This window comes from Chondrus crispus, genomic scaffold (assembly GCF_000350225.1).
Source record: "Chondrus crispus Stackhouse genomic scaffold, scaffold_221, whole genome shotgun sequence".
NCBI classification, from domain to species: domain Eukaryota; phylum Rhodophyta; class Florideophyceae; order Gigartinales; family Gigartinaceae; genus Chondrus; species Chondrus crispus.
The window spans coordinates 144,842-168,320 of NW_005179097.1; the positions used below are offsets into that span (position 1 = coordinate 144,842).

Here is a 23,479-nt window from a genome sequence, read left to right on the forward strand (position 1 = left end):
CCGACAGTGCGCACCAGGGCACGGGCTGCTGCCAGGTCAGCCGGGCGAAGCATTGCCGGGGACTGCGACAAGGGCTTGGGCAGATGCCAGCGTGAGCACTGGTGCGCGGGTGTTCACAGGCACATGTAGCAGGTCGAAGCTGGGAGATTTAAGCACAAAAAACCTAGGTGCAGAACGATGGAGAGGACGGGGGTCGGAGGCATGGATGCAGGCGTGGGCGACAGCAGCCCAGGACCGCACTTGACCTGGGGCTTCCTTGCGCGGGTGCGGAGGAGGGGGCCACGTAAGAGCGACTCTCAGCAGCGGTACGACGGCAGATTCGAGAGGAGGAACCTGCACGGGATGGAGCGGGGCCGGGGCGGCCACAGAAGCCACGCTCACCGGCAGCGCGCTCGTGCGTCGAAATACTGCTGCTGGGTGCGAGGCTCCCGGCTCCTGGACCGGTAGCGCGGCGCTGACGACTCTGGATGGCGGCGGTGGCAGCAAAGTTTTCGTCTGCGACTTCTTCTTCTTCATCATCTAGCCGGTGCTTAAAGTGACAAGTACTGCCCGGAATCCCCTTCAGGTGCGCTTGGCGCGTTTTGGCTGGGGACCAAACAGGGAATCAATGGCCGCGCTTTATTTTGACCACACATTTCGAGTATCGACCGCCTCGGTCTGGTTTCTCTGGCCCAAGACTTCGCCGCATCCGCCACGACGGCTGGCGCCGCCATTTGCGTGTTTGCCTGGCTGTGACATGCCCGCTTCCACTGAACGAGCTGGTGCCAGGTCGTCCAGTGGAAGCGGGCACGTCAATCGGACGAGCTGCTGACAGCTCGTCGGATGGACTTTCCGCCGGAATCTGTGGCAGTTGCCTCCGCTAACCTCCTTTCTGTTGGTCATTATAGCTGTTTCGTCTTGTGTAGGCGCAGATTATGCCGATGAAACGACATGCATTGTATAGAGAGGTTGGCCAGCAGCTGGCAATACACCACGCGTACGCACCATTCGCGTGATCCGACTAGCACCCACTCTGTGATCTCGAGTGCCTTGGCATCCACCGACAGGGGCTCACCGCCACTGTCTGTCGCGCGCCGCCCGATGCACCTCCTTACGGTACTACGTCTAATGGGGGCTTTAAGAGATCGGCCGGCAACCAAGTTGCGGCCACCGCAGGCCTCTCATTTTTCCCGGCCCACCCTCCCGTCTATGACTTCATGCCTCTCTCTCTTCTAGTGCTTTGAGTTGGAGAGAAACAACACAGGCGCATTGACTTCGGCCAAGTCTATACTTATCAGTTCCATTTTAGTTCAATTCAGTCTCTTAACCTTGATAAAGAAAAGAAAATGTTGTTTCTGGAAAATTCAGAACGGCACAAGACTCATTTTTGCGCATTTAGCCATGTCACGTTTTTTGCGTAAACCCTCTAATCCTTGAGAGAAATTTGGGAATTTTGTACTTTGCGTCAGTGCCCGGTGCGGACACTGTAAAGGAGGGTTGCCCTAATTAGCGGTCACTTGCGAAGAAAATAAAATCAAAAGTAGAATTGATTGGTCATTCACGGACATTTTGGTGTCGTTCGTTCTTGACAGACTGGTGAATCACGATGTTTTGTCCAAGAGCTCGAAATCAAAAACATCTTCGCGCAGTTTACGAAACAAAAAGGGCTTAAAAAAGCCACTTTGTGCCTACAGATCGGTCACCAGGTTAATGTGGCCCAATCAAACCAACGAAAAATATAACAAATTTGTATGCCACGTCATCGAGTGAACGAGTGGAAACCCTGTTGGAGACATGCCCGGCGCCGACGTTTATGTAAAAGAGGGGGGAAGGGCGGTCCGAAGGGGACCTGCAGGCGCGGCGAGTGGGGAAAGACTGGGAGCGGGGCGTACGCGGGCGGAGGGGGACTTGAAGGCGTGGCGCGTGGGGAAAGACTGGGAGCGGGGCGTACGCGGGCGGCGGGGGACTTGCAGGCGCGGCGCATGGGGAAAGAATGGGAGCGGGGCATGTGCAGTGTTGCAGTGCGAAATGGGGCCGCGCCGGGCAGGGCGTAGCAGCGGTGGAGGACCCTGGCGCTGGACTGGAGCGTGTTTTCTTGCTGTTGTCCGCGGGCCTTGGCGGTGCGATATCGGGCAGCTGCACGCCTAACCTGCAAAGGACGCACGCTTTTCCTGTAATCCCGTACAGTTTCACAGCAGAGTGTCGCGCGACGCGTGCACACATACTCTGACAACAGCTCGGATCGTTTTCGCTTCGCTTGTAGCTTGCGTGCTTCCTCCAGTCCTTTCTTTCGCGCAGAAATTTTAGCACTGTTCCGCGCAGCCTGGCGCCTGTTCGCCCCCGCTCTCACTAATGAAAGCACATTACTTGACGTTATGACCTCCCCGAAAGTCGTGTCCACGTACCCGTGTGGTTTAAGGATAGCGGTCTCTCCCAAAACAGCATTTCGTAGCTCTGCTTGCTTGTTCTTAAAAAGCTCTTCCAGTTGCTCACAACCCAGAACCTCATTATTGTCAGCTGGAGATCTGGGTCGTGGCACAGACAGCAGCCGGTGCATGTCCAGAGGCCAAATACCAGACCGCTGAAAGGCGGCCTTAATGTTACCACTAATAAATGTGTCGTCGTACGCCTCAGTGATGATTGAGCAAATGTCAAATACATCGATCTCAATATTGTCTGCCATACCAATGTTTATAAACACATTATTCAGCTTTCTCTTAAACGCACCAAACATCACACAATCAAGAGGCTGTGTTTTGCCTGATGTATGGGCGGGCAAAGCATACACGACCACATTTCTCTCATGAAAGAATTCCAGAACGCGGAGAGATAAATGAGATCGATATCCATCATACACTAGTAGAAGTTTTCGACCGTCCTTTAGGAGGTCCTGACCGACAGAGTTAGCAGTTGTTTTGCGGACTGCACAGCAGATTGCAAGGTGGAGTATGCAATGCCGCTCCACTTGGATGCCTTTCGTATGCTCATAGACCCGGCGGCCACCATGTCAAGGGCTGCCTGTCGCCTGCCCTGCCGCGTTCGAGGCAATCGCGGGAGAGCGGCATGCATCTTGGAGTGAAGGGCTCGGATGAGATCTGAATGGGCGTTGAGGGCGGCCATGAGGGGCTCGGTTGGCAAGATTCGGTCAAAGAGCTAAAGCCCGCCTTTTTGGAGGGATTTGAATGCACTTAATTTGCATTCCTGCCAAGTGGCGGATTGGTTTGTCATGGTATAACGCTCTGGCAGAGCGATTGGAAAGATTTGTTTTTAAATCTATCCACGACTTTCAGAGATAATCAGCAATGAGATAGTCCGAGTACTGAAACTTGGCCCCTTACGTGTACAAGAATCTTATTTTTTGGGAATTTATTGAAACAATTAGGGGTGACTGACGGGTTGGGGCGGGTGACCGATAATTAGGGCAACCCTCCTTTACATATCGTCAGTCAGTCCTCTCTCTCTATGAAAATTAGATCCTTGATCGATTCTGAAAGCGGTCTGCATTACAGTCGGTGGAGTACGTGTCATCGACACGGCGATAGGTCGCGCTTTGCCGGCTCACCACACTCCACTCCACTCTCGCGAGCAGCATCGCCATTGACGGCCCTCTTCGCCGTCAACTTAATTTACAAACCATCCCATCCGCATTCGAATTCCTCCCCGCATCCTTTCGTATCACCTCCCTTCCTCCCCCCCGCCCCACCCCCTCTCCCCGTCCACCGTCCACCCTGTCGGCCACCATGAGTGCTCCCATCCGCCAAATGCCCCTCGTCTGCCCTGGTCACAATCGTGGTATCGTCGAGCTGCAGTACTCGCCGCCAGGCCCGGAGGGCGTCTTCCTCATGTCTGCCTGTCTTGACGGCATCCCAATGCTCCGCGACGGGCTCTCTGGCGATTGGGTCGGCTCATTTGTCGGCCACAAGGGAGCCGTATGGGGCGCCTGCATTTCCACCGACGCGTCGCTCGCCGCCACGGCCGGCGCCGACTTCACCGCGAGGCTGTGGGACGCCGTCAACGGTGAGTGCAAGACCACCCTCACGCAGAAGCACATCTGCAAGTCCGTCGCCTTCTCCGCCGATTCCTCCCGCCTGCTCACCGCGGGTAACACCAACTCCATCAACATCTATGATGTCAACGCATGCGAGGACACCCCCGTCGCCTTTCTCGCCCCGGCGGATCCCAAGGCGAAGACTACCGTCAAGCTGGCGCGCTACGTCCGCTCAGGCAGTGACATCGTCGTCTCGGCTACCTCTGGGGAGCGCGAAGAGAAGGTCCTCTCCATCTGGGACGTGCGTTCCGGCAAGCGCGAGCGCACCCTCCCGCTGGGCTCTGTCGCCAAGTCGGGTGAGCTGACGCCCGACGGCAAGTTTCTTACCGTCACCGCAGGCGACGCCACCGTTTCTGTCTACGATCTGGAAAAAATGGAGCGCACCATGCAGGTCGCCGTTCCTGTGTCCACGGAGAGCGCTAGCTTGAGGTACCCGCAGATGGATATGATGGTCACAGGGGGGCAGGACCTTACCGTGCGCAAGTTTGACTTGAAGAAGGACGGCACCGCTAGTGAGGTCGAGGCGAATCGCGGCCATCATGGGCCCGTCTGGGTCCTCAGGTTTGCGCCGGACGGTGAGAGCTATGCTAGCGGAAGTGATGATGGCACCATTCGTTTGTGGTAAGTTGTTTTTGTTGTGCCATGGATTTGATGTTCGCGTTTGTCATAATTCTAACCCTGTGACATTTGGTTGCGAGCGCAGGAAAACTACCATTGACCCTTCTCTCGTGGCATAGTGCCCACCGTGTCCGTGGGCGATACTTAGAATTACTCTACCCCGAGTTGCGCAAATGCTCCAGGGCATGGACAAGGCAAACCTGCGACTGCAGTTTGACAAGAGACATGCATACCAAGGTATTTACGTGGATGCTTGACGAGCCTGCCTTTGTCTCTTGTTTTGACAAGAGGCGAAATGCGATTATTGAGATATGCATAGTCCATGCAGTGATGTTTGTCGCGCAAGAGTGGGTCCTTCAACGTATGTTTACAGGGCCAGACACGCAGTCAGCTTTACTCTCACGATGACGCCATCCCTTCGATCATGAGTCGGAATCCCTCGCCAATGTCATCACTTTGCGCTTTGACTGAGGAGGCAAGGCCTGGCATATCCGATTTCATGTCAAACATATTCGAGAGGAACAGGAGTGCGTGAAAGTCAGAAAGTCGTTTGGTATACGGCATACTCGTATCAGAAACAGCTTTCTTCACGTCACTGGGCCCTTGCGGAACGATTTCTCGATTCTCTATCGCAAAGGAGGTGCGGAGCCAGCTCTTGCAACTCTTGATGGGAATATTCAAGATGAAGAACTCGGTATGGACCTTCTTTGTATCGGTCCCTTCTACCAGCACCTCTTCCTTGCATAGCACGCGCCCGCCGTTTGGTTTTTGCTTTTCTTCGCCTTCGAAAATCTCAGCTTCGTACAGTTCGACAGCCAAGTCTGAGATCTGATACGCCTCGAAGTGTGTCTCGCCCGTCTCGGCAGGGCTGACGACGAGCACGACAAAAGCTTTTCTCTCCTCCTTACTCATCGTACTGAGGAGTCGCGAGACAAAGACAACATCCAAAGCCGATAAAATACACTTGCGTGGTCTGTTTGAAAACACGACACCAACTTTCTTGAGCCCCAACATGTCCGCTAACGCATCCGCCCGCGACGTCATGTCGCCCGCCTCCTCACCTTCCACCATTACGTAACGCTGATCGTCCCCCCGTTGTGGCGGCTCGTATATCGCTAACACGCGGGTCTCGCCTGTTTCCTGGTCGACATCACCATAGCAGATGCCGATGCGCTGCTGCGAAAAGTGCGTCTTTGCCAGGTACGATTGAAACTCATTGGCAGCATCCGTATCCACGGCCGCGGCCGTGGCCCACGCCTCCTTTTGCGGCGCGACTTTGCGCTTGAGCGCGTCCAAGGCCTCCATGACCGCGACGCTCATGCCGCGCCCCTTCCATTTGGCCAGCTCCGCCTTGCAGCGCTCGCGCTTATCCTCTTTGGGCATGCAGCGTTCGCACATGCCTCTCGGCCCGTGCAGACAGCGCGGACGCCACTCATCATCTTTCTTGCCGTCCTCGTCCGCGGCTTCCTTCTCCTGCGGTTTGCTGGGCGGCGACGGACTTGCCGCAGGCGCAACCTCCTTCACCTTCCCCTTGACGTACACAAAATCGCCCTGGCGTGCCGTAGAGACGTCGAAGGGCGTGGCGAGCTTGACGTCACCGTGCAGGCTGAAGAGCCCGTCCATGGCGCCCAGCGAATCGATGAGACCGCCTAGGTCCGAGAGCGAGCCGTTGGGCGGCAGCGAGACGCGCTCCGTTCGGCCGGACGGCAATCTCACGCGGAGAATCATGGTCGGAGGAAGGAAGAAGGAGGGAGTGAGGACGGGAGCGCGATGGAGGAGTGGAAAGCATGCGGCCCCCGGGGCCGGTCTTAACATGGAGGACGTCGACAGAGGAAACGTCTAGTAGCCTCTAGATGCTGGAGTCAAGCAGACGTTCAGGGGGAGCGTCCAACGAGGAGCAGAATTTAACGGCAGGACGGACGGAGTTGCCAACTACCACAGCGGTTACCTACTGTAATGTGGCGGCGGAATGGAAAATGATACACCGAATTAAAAAGGGCCATGTGTATTTGAAATGGGACTTGAAAACGTCGAGCAAATCGCAGTTCCCAAAGCGCTGCGTGTTTGATGAAAAACTGTTTACAAACTCGTCTACATCGGCGGAACACAAAACGACCCCTTCTCCGTGACGAAATCCGCACGATTGCATGATGGGATTTTCATCCGAGAACAGAAAAGGAAATCCGACAAAGAAAACTGCCTAGTTCTTGGCCGACGACAGCATCTTTCCGAGCTTTTCGACAGCAAAAACATACCCAGGGTCCTTTGCAATGCCGCCAACGCGCGCCTGCGTGCCATCCGAAGGACGCGACACAAACGGAGCTGCCACACAGGAAGAGACAAGAACATACAGACTTCGTTAGTACATCCATCGCCACAATCAGACACAAGACACACACAACAGAAAACAGAAATAACATACCATAATACCCAAACGAAGGCCTCATACTCCCCGCCATCTTGGGATACTTGTTATACAGCCCATCCTCATAGACGCAAATATGAGTCCTCGCCGTCGCCCTCTTCCTCGCGGCATAGGCTGCGCCCGCCTTCGCCGCCTTACTATATTGCCTGCTTCGAAACTCGGCGGCCTTCCCCCTGACCTGGCTCAAGTACGCCTCGTACTTGGCCTGTCCATCGGTACACGCAGTCGAGAAGACGCCACCGGGGTTAACGGCCTTCATGTACACATTCTCCACGCTGCGGACCATCACGTCCTCGTCCTTCCCTGCGGCCCTGATATACCTGCTGCACGCGCGAGTGCTCTCGGCCTGGCCGACGATCATCGCGGTGGCCATCATGGGGTTGTTGAGGACGCGGGCCTCCTCGTGCGAGCATCCGTGGCACGCGATGAGGGCCTCCCTGCGCGTCTCGTACATGTTGTGCACCTTGACGGCGGTGGGGAGCTGGCGGTAGCGCAGCTGCGCCTGGCGCTTGAGCGTGCGGGATTCGTACGGCGCGTCGAACGTGTTGCCCTCGATGCACTGCAGCGGCGGCTCGCCTGTCGGGCACGCCTTGGCGATGTACTGCCGCGTCACGTCGCGCGCGAAGAACTCGTCCACGGTGGGCGAGTAGCGGTACGTCGACATGCGCGGCGTGGCATGGTGCGCGCGGCGCGGCGACGTCGTGCGCCGGGGCGAAGGGTGGAAATTCGAGACGGAGAGCGCGGTCGGGGTTGTGAAGGCGAACATGATGCGGTGAGGTGGAGGTTGGCGCTGGCCGGGGGATGGGAGTGGGAGGAGGGAGCGTGGGAGGAGGGTGGGTGAGGCGAGGTGAGAGTGGGAGGGGATGGATGTTGGGGATGTCATCTCCAGGAGATATCTCGCGGGGGTGGATGTGATTTTTGAGGAAAATTTGTGAGGTAGGGTTTGCATCGCCTCCGACATGTGCTTCGCACGTGGCCAATCAACGGCCTCGGCTGTGAGCCTCTCCAGCAGCGGATCAAGTCACTGACCGAGATAGGCCATCGCTTCTCAGGGTCCAACCTCCACCTCCTCCTCTACCTCAACCTCCGCCTCCACCTCCACTACGGCCACCATGTCCCTCCAAAGAGCCGTCGAACTTCTCTCCACGGGCATCCCGAGCTCGCCGCCGAGCCCGGAAACCTCACTGGTGCTTCTCATCGCCAACGTGTTCGCGCCGGGCACGGGGACGCTCGCCGCGGCCTTCATCACGCACCGGCGCTTGCGCTCCGCCACCACGTACGTGGGCGTGGCGCAGCTGTGCACCATCGGCCTTCTGGGCCTCGGCTGGTTTTGGGCCATCGCGTGGGGTGTGCTGCTCTGGAGGAAGGCAAGGAAAAGCTCGTTGGCAAACATCGGGTGGAGAATCAAGAGGGAGCGCCGATGGGTGTGGGTCCGGAGATGGGTCCCCGTGGGAGGTCCCGCCCGAAGGGCTAGCGTTTCCCCGAGAGTCGCAAAGGTCGCTTTGCAGTGAGGCGATGAGTGCGGCAAATACAAACAACTTCTTCGTCACCCCCCGGCATGGCATGCAGGACATGTTTTGGAAGCTTCAGCGTCTGTCTTCTTGTCTGCTTGTCTAGTGCAGGTGTATTGAGACTGGCGCTTCCATTCCACTCTCGCGTTGAGAGTCGTCTTCTCACTCCTGTTTAAGACGCTAATCCACAGCCACATTGTGCATGCGTGCTGACGCTCGGCAAGCAATGAGCAAAGCCAGCATGTGTGCTACTTATGTCCAGAGAAGGCCGCGAGAGCACTTCAACCTCTTTGTTTTAATTTATCCAACATACTTTTACGAGCCCAGCGCAAAAGCGTCCACCTCCTTCCCACCGTTCCCGTCTCTTCCCTTGCGCCCGCCCGCGCTCATCCCACCCAACTAGATTCGCAGCTCCTCATCAAAATACATCCACTTGTCCCCGAGATGCGCCGTCGGTTTCTCCCTGCACATCTCCGGCAGCATCTCATAGATCTTCTCTGCTCTCGTCTTCTTCTTCAAAACCTTTAGCTTTTCCACCCCCTTCCAACACTTCCTCCTCTCCTTCAAGCACTGCCTCAGCTTCCCGCGCACCACTGCCGTGGTAAGCCCGTGCTGTTTCGCCCCGCGCTTCTTCATCTCCACCAGCATTGAGTACGGGGCCGCCCTCCAGCCCATCGCCTGCCCCGCCTCCTCAAACAGCTGTTGCAGCGCGCCGCTCCACACAAACCGCGGCCTGCAGCGCCGCTCCTGCAGCAAGGCCTCTCTTCTGCGCCGCGCCGCCATCACGCGAAGCTGCTCCGTCTGCCCGCCCGTCGCCGCCGCGCGCTCGGCCGCGCGACGCCGAATGTAGGCGAGCTGCACGCGCCGGTGCAGCTCGGGGAATTGCGTGGGGAGGCTGGCCGCTGATGGCTCGGGGATGGCGTGCGAGGGAGAAGTGGACACTATTTGGCGGTGCATCCAGCGGATGCTGTCGCAGAGACAGGCCGCGATGTGGTACTCAAAGTCGGGCGGGGGAAGCAGGTCTTGGGGGGATGGTTCAAGTAGGGAGGACTGACACATGTCGAAGGTGTGATTTAGGCAGCGGGGGATGTTCGTCTCGTCGGTGGAATGAGGAAATTCTCACCCCGCTCCGAAGCCTCAATGGGTAGGAGTTTGGTGGGGATGCAATGCTTGATGAGTCTGTAAGTCAGTGATTTGTTATTGAGCGTTAGTTATATACGCACGCAGACTACGCGAAAGTTAGAAACATGAACTAGTTGCAATTCAAGGGTTTCCGGATGAGGCGGGCCGCCCTGAGTTTCCAACGAAACAGGTGTCTGCGATATTCGTTTCCTATACACGTTTGTTCGTTGACGACGATTTGTCGGCAATCAGCTCAAAGGCAACGTCAAAATATTCTTCCAACGAATCTTAGCGAAGATTGCAGCAACGACTGGAGTCAGCAAAACAAACAGAACCTCGCCCCTTTCCTCCCAGTCCATGGCGAACGGTGCTTGCAAACCTGTTAGCTATATCCTAAGCCGCATTGTTCCGTTCGTATTGGTCCGAATTCTTTTGGACCACCTTTGCAATCCGTTCAACTGTCCGCCTAGCATCTCATGTGAGCAAGCCGTCGCGGTCATTCTGCTCAAACGACGAGAACTTCCCCCGATGTCTGACCGGGTTGGGCTCCATGACCAACGTCTTTCTCCTCTGGCTCCTACAAATGCGACCAGCAAGCCAATCCACGGGCGCTTCATCAAAATTGGCCACAAAGTACTTGACCATTGCGGACACGCGATCCATCTTCCACACCCTCGCCACCATATTGCTCGCATCCAGCGAATGCGCGTCGACGCCTGTCTTCGTCCCTGGCAGATCGAACAGCGACGCGCTGCACACCCGGCGCATGCGCCGCCGGCCAGTCTCCTCATCGGTTACAATCTCGTCGACCATGTTGGCATCGCACCAACTGACCACCTCGTCGAAGCGCTCCGTGAACAGCACGTCATCCTGGACGATAATTACGTAGGCCACCTGCGCTAGCCCTGCGCATCGACGAAGCACTTCGGCGTAATCCAGGGCCTCCTTCGAGCGCCACTTAACGCGCTCCTCCGAATCGCCGTGCAGCAGCTTGCGCGGGGCAGTGAGGTCCTCGCTCTCTCTGGTCAGCAATGTCAACCAAGACGGCAACTCCTTCCCTCCGATCGCCGTCCCGAAGACGGCATTGAGCCACGTGGGCAGCTTTCCAGCCCCCACAGGCACGTTCATGTCAAACACAACGAGCCTCCTCACGGTTGTGCTGTTCCTTGTGGCCAAGCGCCAGCTCTTCACAGCATTAGACACGTATTCGACCTTTCCGGCCCTTCTCGCCACAGTCGGCATGCACACGATGGCGCGCTGCGCAAACACGGTCGGGATGGCATCTTCGACTGGGAGCACGCCGGCGGAGATGGCGGCCTCTTCTGCCGGAGAGACGGCGCTGGGGTGAAGCAGAGGGCGGGAGGGCCGGGATATGAGAAAGTAAGGCACAGCGATGGAGAAGAGGAAGACGAAAATAAAGACGAGAACAACGCTTGAGGGGCGCAGGATGCAAGGAGTTAACGCGGGATCGCGAGACGGGCTCGCGGGCGCTGACGATGGCTTGGTCTGCGCACTCTGGGAACGACGGCGTAACTCGGTCATGTCCGGTTGGCGGGGGATGTAGGCGGGTGAAGAGCTACATCCGGGTGAGGGCGAGGGAGGTGCCTCGCCCGTTGCGGGGCGATGGGGCTTGTCGAGTGCGCGAGCGGTGTCTCGAGAAGCAAATGCTTCTGTACCCTTGGTACAGTACTCTTGGGTACTGTACTTGAGTAGTGGTGCCCAAGGGTGCAGTATGAGAACAAAACGCTGGTACAGTATTAGGCCGAAAGGTTCAGAAATGAAAAATCGAATCAAAGCATTTACTGGGCGACTTAACGTTACAAGGTAAGCTAATGCTACCTTCGAAGGTAGCTTCGAAGGTAGCATTTGTGTCTACATCATAGAGCCAGAGCGATAGAGAGAAGCGGTTAGATGAGTTGGCGTGTTCTCCTTCTAATACGTAATACCGTTTCCGCCAGATACTTTTCGTTGCTGCGGGCCTTCTTCTAAACCAAGACTGCGCAATCACGCAACCCTTCGTTCCGAAAAGAGCAGGGAATAAACAGCAACCCCAACCAGATAAATCGAACACGAAAACAGCGCGATCGCCCCCCAACCAAACCCTTCGATCCTTTCCCAAACCCTATTTCTCTTGCGCACAGTCGCAGGAAGCTCCATTCCGCCATCGACCCCCATCAACGAATTGTCCATCTCCCCTGGTGCCACCGCCACACCTAAACCCTCCAACCGCTCTTGCATCCATCTGTAAAACACGTCCGTCGGTTCCTTCTCGCCGCCGCACTGACGAGGACCATGGACATTGCGCCAGTTCTTCGTCCCACAGGGGCTCACAGGATGTCTCGAAGACAGCCTAGGCTTCCCGTCAACTAAGAAGTAGAATTGCCGGTGCCCGGTTGGCAGAATCGCGATGCAAGACCACAGGTTTTCTTCCTCCATCTTCATGGATGTGCCTTCCCAATCGTCCCAGTCCCCGAGTAAGGTCACGCTGCTTTGCACTCCAGGATCGGCAAAAACAAACTCAGCCTTGACTAAAAGTGTTTTGCCAAGCGGGCGAGCTGAGTGGCTTCGAGATAGACTTAGGCCAGGGAAGCCAACTGCTTTGATTTGAGGAGGATGTGCAGCGGGGGGAGATGGGCCGGCTCCCTTCTTTCTCGACAAGTGCACCACATACGGTGACCGTCTTTTCGGCGTTGTGATCTCTGCGAGAGCGGTTGTGGAATGATCATTTTTCGTGCACCCTAGGCTTCTTTCTTGCAACTTACTCATAGTGCGGCGTTTGATTAACGAGCGATTAGTCAAATGAGAAGCTTTGGTTCTGAATCTTGGCAAATCGGGTAGGTCTTTGATAGGGGCGAGGATGAGGCGAGCAAAACCGTATGCTATATCTTGTTCGGATTGGCAGATGAGCAGAAGCTCAGGTCGTGAATTGTGACAGAAACCTGGAAAGTAGCACTGAATCCCAATGTATCGTTTTTTGTACGTGGAAGCGATGTAGAGCGTGATCACAACTCTAGGAACCCATATATATGTACTTTTGTTAGCAGCGAAACTTATCAGCAGGCCTCCCTCGTTTTAGAGCAACAGGTTTTTTGTCAGTTGCAGGGGCGCTTAAGAAAGCCATTATGTGCATTGGTTGGTTGATTAATATCTATAGAGGAAAATGGACATGCTCTGCTATTTCCTGCCCGTTGTGCTTTCAGTGAACATTTTTAAGCTCACAACGGCGGAGACCAGAGGCGATGTAGTTAGCATATTATTTCTTCCCCGTCGTTTTTTGACAACTCCATTTTGATATTGCCGACAGTCTAGCTAGTAGAGTACAGTACATTGAAGTATTGTAGCAACTCTGAGGCTGAAACGCGCCGTTTTTGGTTTAGAACCGGCTTTGAGCCGATCTTTGCATGCTTTCAGACTGCCCCAATGAGGATACATAGGCGCAGCCATCAGGTGTTGACACCTGCCTGACATCAGGCAAAGCTTAGCGTTTACAACATCTCATGAGAATTGATTTAGTTTTAGAAGCAACAAGTCAGACACTGACTACAGTACTGCCCTTTTACTGTACTGTGCGCACTGACTGCTGGGCAAGTGGTCAGCTGGTTTACCTCCTGCAAGTTCGAGATTTTTTTTTGTGAAGCATTATATTGCCTGCGCGGGAATTGTATGGGGTGAATGTTCTCCACTTGCCTTCAACATTACCATAAGTTGAGTCGCACGCGAGGACAGGAAAAAAGAAAGAGAACGATTCTGAAACATGTTTGGTTATTCGGAGGGTACTTTTTTTTGAAGAATATCAGTGGGAAACGGACGAGTAAAGTATTGCCGGACTGTTGACAGAATGTTTTGGTCCACCGGTGCGGGTTCTGCTGAACGTTTTTGAGTCGGGGATCGGCATTGCGAACAACAGCAAGAAAAAGTTGGGCACGGCGTGGACTATTGTATGTGGCATCAACGATAAAGGAAGTACTGTGTAGTATTAGTTTAGTTGTTCACTGTGGACAAGTTAGGCAAAAATCATACCTCGCCGTTTGTGTTCAGTCGTCAACGACGAGGACTGTCTAAACTACCTATGCTAAGTACGCTGGACAAAGCATGGCTGCGGGGCGTGTTTGTGGGGAAGGCACTAACACTTGGCACTAGTTGCCTAGGTCGATTGTTGCGTCGCTTCAGGTACATTCGATGCTGCCCAGAACAAGCCTTCCTCCTTAAAACAAAAGAAAAGGCTATTAGGACAACGCCTGTAAAAAGAAAACATAGACCACGATTTCGTGATTGCAACGGCAAATGTCGGACGCGAGTACTTGAAAATAACGAGTTCAAAGAGTTCTGATAATCGTGAGGGGGCCCCGTTCGGCTGTTCGGCATCTCAATCCCGTACTGTCTGAAAGAGCGAAAGTAATTTAGATCAGAACCAAGCGGCTCGGCTTTCTTCTGCTGTGGAAATTTCACTCGACTGAGAGAACCAGAACTAAGAACAGCCCATGTTTTGAGCTCGTCTCGCATATTGCAAAGCCTCTGTTCACCGTTCGGTTCAGTCTCAGTGAGGCCATGCCTTCCGAACCAACGATGCGGCTGTAGCAACGCATAAGAGCCGATTGCCAGAGGCGCCGCCTTTTGCCGGAGAAAATTAGAATTTGGGACCAAAGCTTGACTCAAAATTCGAGACTCGTGAAGCATCTTTTCGCAGTTTGCTACTCCCGCGCAATTAGAGATTGTGTGTCTTACTGCTTCGACGAAGAAACGATAACACTTGGCCCCTCTGTATGCAGTATCAATGCAGTTTGTATCTCCGAAAGATAACACAGCCCCCGCTTCACATTTCACCAGGCCAAGCATCGGCATTGCTGGTAGGCGATTGCCAGGGAGCACTGAATCGTGCTGACGTGTCTTATACTCATGAAGTGCAAGGTCTGAGACGTAAAGGAGTTCTCCGCCCTCGGGGAAATTCACGATAGGAACGCCGCTTTCAACTCGAAAAGCTTGACCCTGCAATCTCACATTACCGCTTACGACGGCATCCCCGAACGCAATACTGAACGGACTCAGTAAATCATTCAAGGCAGGTACATTTCCGCCTGCCACGATAGGGCTCCACAAGGACCGCGTGTTATCATCTTCAAAACGAATTTCTCGCATTATGTCCGCGTTGTGCCATTCAGCGGCTACAATTAGCGCTAGTCCATGTTGTGTTACTAGATCACGGAGAGACCTTCTCTCAAGAGCAGAAAATTCGTCCTCAGAGTCTAACAGGAGGAGTCCCCCGTACCTTTTCAAATCCGCATTAGAGAGACATGTAACTGGTGTTTCCAGAATGTCGATGTAAAATCCTTCATCTCGAAATGCTTGAAACAATCTCTGGAAGTTAGTATGGGGGTGATCCCCGAGCCAATCCAGCATATCTTTGGCTTCCGCCAGATTGTCCCTCGGTACATATCCTGGTGGATACCGGATGGAGTGAAACATGTCCCATAAGAGGCGCTTCTCTCGTTGAGGGGGTGGAATTATGGAGGCTTTGATTGGTAACTCAATGTCTGAGTGCGTTTGTTTGTGCACGCTGACAACTCGGACTCGCAGTACTCCGTAGGCCGTTATTGGCATTGTAAGCCTATGACGTAAGTCATTCACAGAAAGGTGAAGACCCAACCCTGCTGCCCAGGGCCAAAATCGTTTTGGGGCTGTTACCTCAACATTCAAGAATTCTCCGTGCTGCCCTCCGACCCAGGTTATGTTTGTAATTCTTCCGCTAACCCCAGCTGGATTCAGCACAGTGGCGTTGAGATTCATCGGCATTCCTCCCGCAAAAAGCGGTTGCGCGCAGTGGGGCCACATTTGCGGGCACCCAGCTGGTGTGAGGTCATAGAAGGAGGGAAAGAAAGCAGCGGTGGGTCCTGGGATAGAGCTCGCATTCTCTCCATCATCTTCGTCATAGAAACCCAAGCTGGGGTCTCTGCTGGCAAGGCTCCTTTCAATGTTGAGGCCTTTGCCCTGCAGCTGCTCTGTCTTCATTGCGGCCAATACTTCGGCGTCAATCTGCTGTATGATATCGTATGCATCTCCAATATCAAGCAATCCAGCGCCCTGTTCATAAATGGAAGCCATGCGCAGTTTGCGCGCGCTCTGAATCAGGGCTCTCTTAATACTCGCTGGATTAACAACCCTTCGCCGGCGATCCTTCGGCACTGTCGAAGCCAATAGGGCGATTGCTCCTGCCACAACAGGGCTCGCCACAGACGTGCCGCTCAATTTACGACAGCTCAGCAGGTTCTTGTGACTGGGACCGACGAGCGACCTGGCGTATGCAACAAGGTCGGGCTTGACTCTCCCGTACGATGCATGTATTCCATCCAGCTCGTGGGTGGTCATGCCACGGGAGCTGAACTTGGCAATGCTCCCATCTGGCTCGGCTCCTCCTACGCCGACGACGTCCATCATATCTCCGGGGTTGTTCAAACTTCCCCACAGCGGCCCATCATTCCCAATGGCGCTCACGACAATGACGCCGTGCGCGGTGAGCTCGTTGACCTTGTCTGTGAACGGACTATCCGCGAAGTCCGGCCCTCCGATGCTGAGATTGAGGACGTCAATGCCGACATGTAGAGCATAGTTGAAGGCATCCAAAAACCAGGACGTGTAGCTGACTTGGGCACCGGTAAAGACGCGAAAAGCGTACAGCGAAGCGTGCGGTGCAATCCCAGGGCACGCCGGGTGGCTACCCGCAATGAGGCCTGCGACGAAAGTGCCGTGGCCCACGACGTCGACGGTGGAGTTTTCCTCTGTCCAATTTGTGCGCTCAACGACGTGGGCAAAGTTTGTATGATCCGAGATGAGCCCGGTGTCAAAGACGGCGACTTTGACGCCCTCGCCCGTAAAGCCGAGACGCCAGAGTTGACCTGCGCCGAAGGCGTGGATGCCAGGTATGTCGCGATGGTGGGCGCGTCTGGAGACCGGGTCGACGATGTCGGGCTCCTCGAAGTCGGAGGTCTGGTTGCGCAGGAAGGCGCGGAGCCGGCGGCCGTGCTCCCCCTCTGAAGTAACGGAGCGGATGAAGGGCGCGGAGCGAAGCTCTCGGAGGACAGAAGGGTCGGGGGATTCGAAAAGGGCAAAGTCGGTGGGGAGGGTGCGGGCGGCGAGGTTGGTGCGCGGGAGGATGTGCCAGGTAGATTGGGGAAGTAGGGAGAGGGCCGAGGTGATGAGGGACTCTTGGATGTAAAAAGGGTGGTAAGTGTTAAAGGTAGCGATGTAATGGAGTTCGTGGAATGCTTCGGAACAGACAAGCAGCGTTGTAAGAAGCAAGAGGTTTCTGCACCACGAGAGCATTGTCGTTAAGAGAGCGAGGCCTGCATGGGTATGTAGAATGACCTTGCCTCGTTACCGTGAATGAAGAAGCGGGAGGCAGGCAGCAGGCACGAAAAAGTTGCCCACCATCGGTTGCCACGGCTTTGATGAAGACGGCTCGGCTGTCTTCTCTCTGGGCACTTGCCTGTCTTGGTCTTTGTCTTCGCTTTGACCCATTTGTAAGGGGTTTTAATTATGACCTGCTATTGGCTCGAAAAGCAGGGTTCAAATTAGATCCTTTTCGACTACCGGACTGTTTTAACGTCGTCGTCTAAGTACTCCTCTGCCCCGATCTGCAATACCCCGACGCTGCTGAGAACTAGCGAAGAGGCCATTCCTCTCGCGCATGTCGTCTTCATCCTGGGACACGGAAGTTTCTCGCTCGCCCACGAGCATGCGCACGTGGGCAAGCGACTGAAGTCGGGATGCCCATGACGGCAGCCACATCTGGTCCAAACAACAAATCGACGATCGTCCTCGTCAATCAGGTATGTTGATCTTCCCCGCTTCCCCTATACGTCCAAGCCGAAACCTGCTCCCACCAAGGATGCGATCAATATATGTACCCTGAAAAACGATGTGGGCTACAACAACTCTAATTTTTTGCTGATGGCCTTCGGGAGACGCTTGTGATACGAGTGCGCAAGAATCCAGTTTTCACGATGCTAACTCCTGTTTCCGATGGATACTTCTCAGCGGGTTTGCGTCACACATGCGAGTCAACTTTAGAGGATGAATATTTTGGACGATGAGTCTTTTGTCATTGAAAATGTGAGTTATAGGAAATCGAAAGTCATCCTGTATTTGTACGAGTGATTTTTCTTTATAACAGTCGTTTGAATTTCACATGAAACCAATAATACCAAACAAATGACGTACAAACGTAAAAGCAGAGAGCATCCTCTGCGCCCTCCGCGCCGCGAGCCAATCATGTTTTATATAGCGAATCGGCTGACCAAAACGTTGTGTATGACGGTATGTATTCTCTTTGTTAATCTCGTGCGGTTGTGGTTCTATGTTTTCAGAGGGGCCCATTACGGTCTCTTGATCGCGGGATGTCTCGCACAAGCTATCAAATGGCGAAAATATCCTCAGTCTTGAGCCCGCTTCAGAAACACGAAAGATGAAGTCGTGTGCTTGGGTTTGTTTGAGAAAGTGGGGTGTTGGGCTTCCCGGCGCGGGCCCCCCTCGCTCACACTAGCTGAAACCGCTCGACCATTTTGTGTCAGATGTAGGCCCAGGGCAGGCGATATTTGGGAGTTGATAGAACACATCTCGCGTCCTTCATGGTTTTCGGAGACTGAAGATTACCAATTTCGGGCAAAATAGAAGGTTTGTAGTTGTTTTTATTATTATCTCGCATGTCATTAACACTAAACGTCAAGGTAACGGATGCTATTCGTAATCGCGTATTGTATTGCTACAGTACTGCCGTAGAGACCCACACCCCCGACCAATTTCACTACAACACTCATCAGCAGGTAACAAAGCACAAGTCGTATCACTTGTCTGTGGACCTCTTTCTTGCCATTAAGTCTATTCGCGGAAGGTCTTCGTCCGAATTACGTGACGGCCTGGTCGAATGAGTAGACATCGCTGGCGACTGCTCTGCTTGTAACATATCCGTGGGTCGACCATGGAAGTATTCGTCTACATTCCCCGTGATCGAACCATCCTTGTTCAGTTCCGCCGACAGCACACTCAGTTTGGAGACCATCAAGCTGAGTTGTTCCCGCCACTCTGCCGGATTGATCTCTGGTTCATGCATTTCACCTGTGGCAATCAACTTTGCTTCCTGCAAGGCGCTTCGCAAGTCTAGGAAGGCATGCCGGACTCTGCTCCGCATGGACACTTGCGATTTGGCAAAACAGCTAGGATTTTCATTTTCATTGGCCATTCTTCCGATGCCTCCTCCATTGTGTCCGTTTCGGTCCTTAAAGTACATGCACTCGCCCCCGTTTAGATGGTGCGCATCTCTTGGGAGTGAAGCAAGATTCCTGAGATGAGCAGCCGTGTTCGGGCCAGTCTCATCGACAAGCGCACTGAGCATGGACGGCCGGCTTAGAAGATCACTAGGCTTGCCCATCTCACCGATTTTCCCTTCGTCCATCACAATGATGCGGTCACTTTGCATGACTGTGTGCAATCTGTGTGCGACTGTGAGTACGGTGCAATGACCCATCTCGTCTCTTAGTGTTTTCTGAATGCGTTGGTCCGTAGCGTTGGAAACGCTAGATGTTGCCTCGTCGAGGACCAGCACTTGGCTATCGCGAAGGAGTGCTCGCCCAAGACACAACAGCTGGCGTTGCCCCACGCTGAGATTGGATCCACCTTCGCTCACGACGTAGTCCAGGTCCACCTTTTCAGTCATGGTGTCCTGAAGACCGCACGACTCCAGCGCATTGCTGACACTAGTATCATCGTGTTCCCCAAACATGTCGAGGTTTGATCTGATGGTACCCGAGAAGCAAAACGGTTCTTGTGGAATAATTCCAAGGGAAGAACGCAGGTCAAAGAGTTTCAATTTGGAAATGTCGACATCATCAATAACGATGCGCCCCTTTTCCAACTCATACAACCGGAACAGGCATTGGATGGCAGAGCTCTTTCCAGCACCGGTGCGCCCGACAATCCCGACGTGTTCACCAGGGAATATCGAAAATGACACAGACTTGAGAGCAGGAGGCAGGTCCTTGCGATAACGCATAGTTACGTTTTCAAACAGAATACAGCCCTTCTTCGGCCATCGAGACCTCCTGCGCTGTACGCCTTGTCCCAATTGCTTGAGCTTTTCGTCGGAAATGAGTCCCTTCGAACCACTCAGCAGCGACGAAGATTCTTCTTCAATCGCACACTCTTTCAAAAATCCTTCGAGACCTCCGGCTTCTTCTTGCAGAAACGGTGGTTCTGAATACTCGGCCACGCGTTCGATGGCACTCAGCTGCGACTCTGCTTCGGTGAACTGCCTAACGCTCCAGTTCATGGCACCAAGAATTTGCATTACATAAGACAACACAAGCCCCGACATACTGGCCGACAGTTGTCCGGGGGGAGCAAAGATGGCGAGAAGAGATGCTCCAAAGATCAAGATTGTGCCGAGCGCCTCGAGTCGAACGGCTATCCACCTATTTGCGCATGACGAGGCATATGACGTCTTGTTCAGCACGTCAGTGTAGGTATCGTTGACAAAAGTGGCGCGCGGCACGTCACGGTAAGCACGGATGGTTACAACGCCATCAAGTGTTTCCCCGAAATGGGAGTAGAGCGGGCTTCGAGCGACGGCCTCCAGGCGACGCAAATCAACACTAGACTTGCGGTAAAACTCCTGCACATACAAGCAAACAGCTCCCACGGGGATGACGACAAAGACAAATGCGGGGGTTGCCCATAAGATGAGACCGATGGTGAACGACAAGTTGAGCAGCAGCCTGAGCAACGACTGCAGTGTGGAGCCCAAGGTTGAGTCAACCTTGTCCATGTCTGAGTTGAACCTGTTAACAAGGCGCCCTTCCGGGGTGGCGTTGAAGAAGGAACTGGGTGCACCGAAAACGGACAAGAGCAGCTTCTCGTGAAGCAGAACAGAAGCTCGAATCACTCCAAACGCGAGCGAAAAAGCCGACCCGGAAGAGACGACGACTGAGAAAAATCCGAGAGAGCAAAACACAACGAGATTGAGGAGGGTGTTTGTTTCTGCGCCCGCGTTTACGCCGGTGCTCGAATCGCTCCAAATGCTGAGCCAGACGTTGACGGCCAAACTCGTCATCTGGGCTCCAAGCGCAAACACAAAGATGGGCAGCACCCATTGGATGACACCCATCGCCCTGAAGTAAGTCAAGTAGTGTCTGAACTGAACCCTGCCTTTGCTCTTGGTCTCCTTTTTAATGAGTTTGCCGCTCTCAATCGTGCCGTAGTTTTCGGTCTTGTCGTCGGAAGCAAGCAGGGAGCTAGAGGCGTCTTTACCCTTTGCCTGGGTTGATGCTCCAGTTTCTGTCCCTGTTCCTTCTCCACCCACCACCACGTCGTCGTAGTCGTGGTGGTGGTGGTGGTCATCATCGCCGCCGGGTACAGGCGCGGAAGGGTGACGCTGGATTTCGTCGTCACCGTCACCATCACCATCATCATTGCCATTAACGGGCTGTGCGGTCTCGACGGCTTCGACGTGGTCCTCGGGGACTTCGCCCGCGCCCATCTCGCCGGCGGCCTCGACGAGCTGCGAGAATTCGGAGGTGTGATCGGCGAGCAGGGCGGCCCTGGTGCCAGACTCTGCGACGGTGCCGTTCTTGACGACAATGATCATGTCGACATGCGGGGAGGCGGCAAAGTGGATCTGGTTGGTGGTGAGCAGGCGAGTCTTGCCGTGGAGATTGGCGACGATGCAGTCGTTGAAGATGGACTTGCCGACGTGGGCGTCGACGGCGCACAGTGGGTCGTCGAGCAGGCAGATGTCGGCCTGGGCGTAGACGGCGCGGGCGAGGGAGACGCGGGCGCGCTGGCCGCCGGAGAGGTTGATGCCGCGGCCGCCGATCTCGGTGTTGTCGCCGGCGGGGAGGATGCGGAAGTCGGAGAGGAGGCAGCAGACGCGGACGGTCTCGCGGTAATACTCCTCGTGGTAGGGCTTGCCGAAGAGGATGTTATCGCGTAGGGTGGCGTTCTGGATAAACGGGACCTGGTCGCAGTAGCTGACGGTGCGGTTCTGACGGATGCCAGCGCGGCCGGAGACGATGGGCAGCTCGCCGAGCAGGCCGGCCAAGAGGGTGCTCTTGCCGGAGCCTGTGGGCCCGACGATGGCGACGAGGGCGCCCTGCGGGACGCGGAAAGAGATGGAGGTGAGGGTGGAGGCGGAGAGGGAGGTGGAAGGGTCCCAAGTGAAGGAGGCGTTCTCAGCGGCCAGGTCGACGTTTTCGGCGTCCAAGACGTGCTGGTCGAGGGCGTGGGGGCCGTCGTACATGGGGACGAGCTCTTCAGCGCTGAGAAAGGAAGTGAGACGCGAGAGGGAGGCGCCTGCGCGGGCGGCGCTGATGATGATGCTGGGGAGGAAGAGGAGGGGCGGGCGGATGACGTTGAAGAGGGCGATGGCTGGGAAGACGACGGCGGCGTCGAGGACGCGGCCGGTGAGGACGTAGGTGACAAAGACGGTGACGGTGAGCATAGTGGGGAGACTGAATACAAGGGTGGAGCTCCAGGCCTGGACGATGGCCATGCTGCGCATGAAGTGGAGCTCGCGAGCGCGGGTGGCGAGGATCTTCTTGACAAAGGAGAGCTCCCAGGCGTAGAGCTTGACGACCTTGATGCCCTTGATGGCCTCGGAGACGACCTTGACGCGGTTGTCGGTGCGGGCGCTGGCCTTCTCGCGCAGGGCCTTGATGGTGGCGACGAGGGTGGCCTGCAAAGGCATGGAGGCGAGGATGAAGAGGACGCCGGCGACGGTGGGGATCCAGCCCATGAGGTTGACGAGCAGGAGCATGGCGACGATGATCTGCTCGGTGGCGCTCCAGAGCATGTTGAGGTAGAGGACAAAGTCGGAGACGGTGCGCGAGTCGGTGGCCATGAGGTTCTGGATCTGGCCCGAGGTGTACAGGGCGCGGCTCTCCGGGGAAAGACGGAGGCTCTTTTGGAAGACGGCGCCGATTAGGGCGCCCCGCAGCTGGACTTGGATGGTGGAGACGGTGTTGAAGTACTGGTTGAAGATCATAGACTGGAAGGTGTAGGTGGCAAACAGGGCGAGGGCGAGCAGCAGGCCGTCCATGGGGCGGGCGTCGCCGGCGTCGCGGTCCTGCAAGTGCTTGATAATCTAGGCACGGGGCAATGCAATGTGAGAAGGAAGAGACGAAGAATAGAAGCGGTAAGTCAACGGAAGTCAACGGAAGTCAACGACGCAAGGCAGGCAAAAACAATGCGCAAGCGGAAAGAAGAAGAGGAAGAAGAAGAGGAAGAAGAAGAGGAAGAAGAAGAGGAAGAAGAAGAAGAAGAAGAAGAAGAAGAAAACGTACCAACCTGAGCATGAGCGGGGAGACGAAGAGGCAGATGTCATTGCCGACCTTGAGGAGGGCGCTGAACATGAGCCTGGTACCGAAGGACTGGAAGAGTGCAAGGAACAAGCTGGGTGTAGTACCGGGGATGCCTGCGCCGGTAGGGCCGACCTGTCGTCTCCAGAGCGGCTGAAAGGTACCCTGTCCGGTGCGTTCGCACCGAAACTTATCCGCGAGTGGGATGATGTCAGGGTCCTCGAGCGGGCGCACGCGACCCGCAGCGACGGTGGGGCGCATCCACGAGAAGGAGAGGAGCGTGAGCGCGGAGGCGTTCGCGGGGTTTGGCGGTGCGGGTCTGAGCGGGTCCGCGCGCTCGTTCATATCGGGCAGGAGGGCGGCGCGCGCGCGGGCTCCGAGCGTGGCTGGGGGCGCGAGGCACAGGCACGCGCCGGCGGCGGCGATGTGGTATGAA

The 23,479-nt window shown here is 55.3% G+C and overlaps 8 protein-coding genes; 3 read left to right on the plus strand and 5 right to left on the minus strand.

The window, feature by feature from the left end:
• The first annotated feature begins 3,441 nt into the window (after positions 1–3,441).
• On the plus strand, positions 3,442–5,775 carry CHC_T00008529001 (WD40-repeat containing protein). XM_005715539.1 is given in 4 exon segments: positions 3,442–3,500; positions 3,569–4,648; positions 4,731–4,764; positions 4,765–5,775. 3 exon segments carry the CDS (start codon positions 3,442–3,444, stop codon positions 4,762–4,764), a joined length of 1,173 nt encoding a protein of 390 aa, XP_005715596.1. The 3' UTR covers positions 4,765–5,775.
• Positions 5,776–5,963: 188 nt separating this feature from the next.
• On the plus strand, positions 5,964–6,488 carry CHC_T00004246001 (hypothetical protein). Its single transcript, XM_005715540.1, has one exon. It carries the CDS (start codon positions 5,964–5,966, stop codon positions 6,486–6,488), a length of 525 nt encoding a protein of 174 aa, XP_005715597.1.
• Positions 6,489–6,845: 357 nt separating this feature from the next.
• On the minus strand, positions 6,846–8,031 carry CHC_T00004247001 (hypothetical protein). The gene is made up of 2 exons (XM_005715541.1): positions 7,068–8,031; positions 6,846–6,967 (listed from the first exon to the last, which is right to left on the minus strand). Exons 1-2 carry the CDS (start codon positions 8,029–8,031, stop codon positions 6,846–6,848), a joined length of 1,086 nt encoding a protein of 361 aa, XP_005715598.1.
• A 1,827-nt stretch (positions 8,032–9,858) lies between these two features.
• CHC_T00004248001 (hypothetical protein) lies at positions 9,859–10,089 on the plus strand. The gene has a single exon (XM_005715542.1). The coding sequence runs from the start codon at positions 9,859–9,861 to the stop codon at positions 10,087–10,089; it is 231 nt and encodes a 76-aa protein (XP_005715599.1).
• On the minus strand, positions 10,090–10,494 carry CHC_T00004249001 (hypothetical protein). Its single transcript, XM_005715543.1, has one exon. It carries the CDS (start codon positions 10,492–10,494, stop codon positions 10,090–10,092), a length of 405 nt encoding a protein of 134 aa, XP_005715600.1.
• Positions 10,495–13,646: 3,152 nt separating this feature from the next.
• On the minus strand, positions 13,647–17,020 carry CHC_T00004250001 (hypothetical protein). XM_005715544.1 is given in 2 exon segments: positions 13,647–13,744; positions 13,745–17,020. The coding sequence occupies 1 exon segment, from the start codon at positions 17,018–17,020 to the stop codon at positions 13,745–13,747; it is 3,276 nt and encodes a 1,091-aa protein (XP_005715601.1). The 3' UTR covers positions 13,647–13,744.
• Positions 17,021–18,129: 1,109 nt separating this feature from the next.
• Positions 18,130–18,312, minus strand: CHC_T00004251001 (hypothetical protein). Its single transcript, XM_005715545.1, has one exon. It carries the CDS (start codon positions 18,310–18,312, stop codon positions 18,130–18,132), a length of 183 nt encoding a protein of 60 aa, XP_005715602.1.
• Positions 18,313–18,352: 40 nt separating this feature from the next.
• Positions 18,353–23,388, minus strand: CHC_T00004252001 (hypothetical protein). XM_005715546.1 is given in 6 exon segments: positions 18,353–18,539; positions 18,540–19,374; positions 19,474–19,807; positions 19,916–21,122; positions 21,189–22,829; positions 23,029–23,388. The coding sequence occupies 5 exon segments, from the start codon at positions 23,386–23,388 to the stop codon at positions 18,540–18,542; spliced, it is 4,377 nt and encodes a 1,458-aa protein (XP_005715603.1). The 3' UTR covers positions 18,353–18,539.
• Between the last annotated feature and the right edge of the window lie 91 nt (positions 23,389–23,479).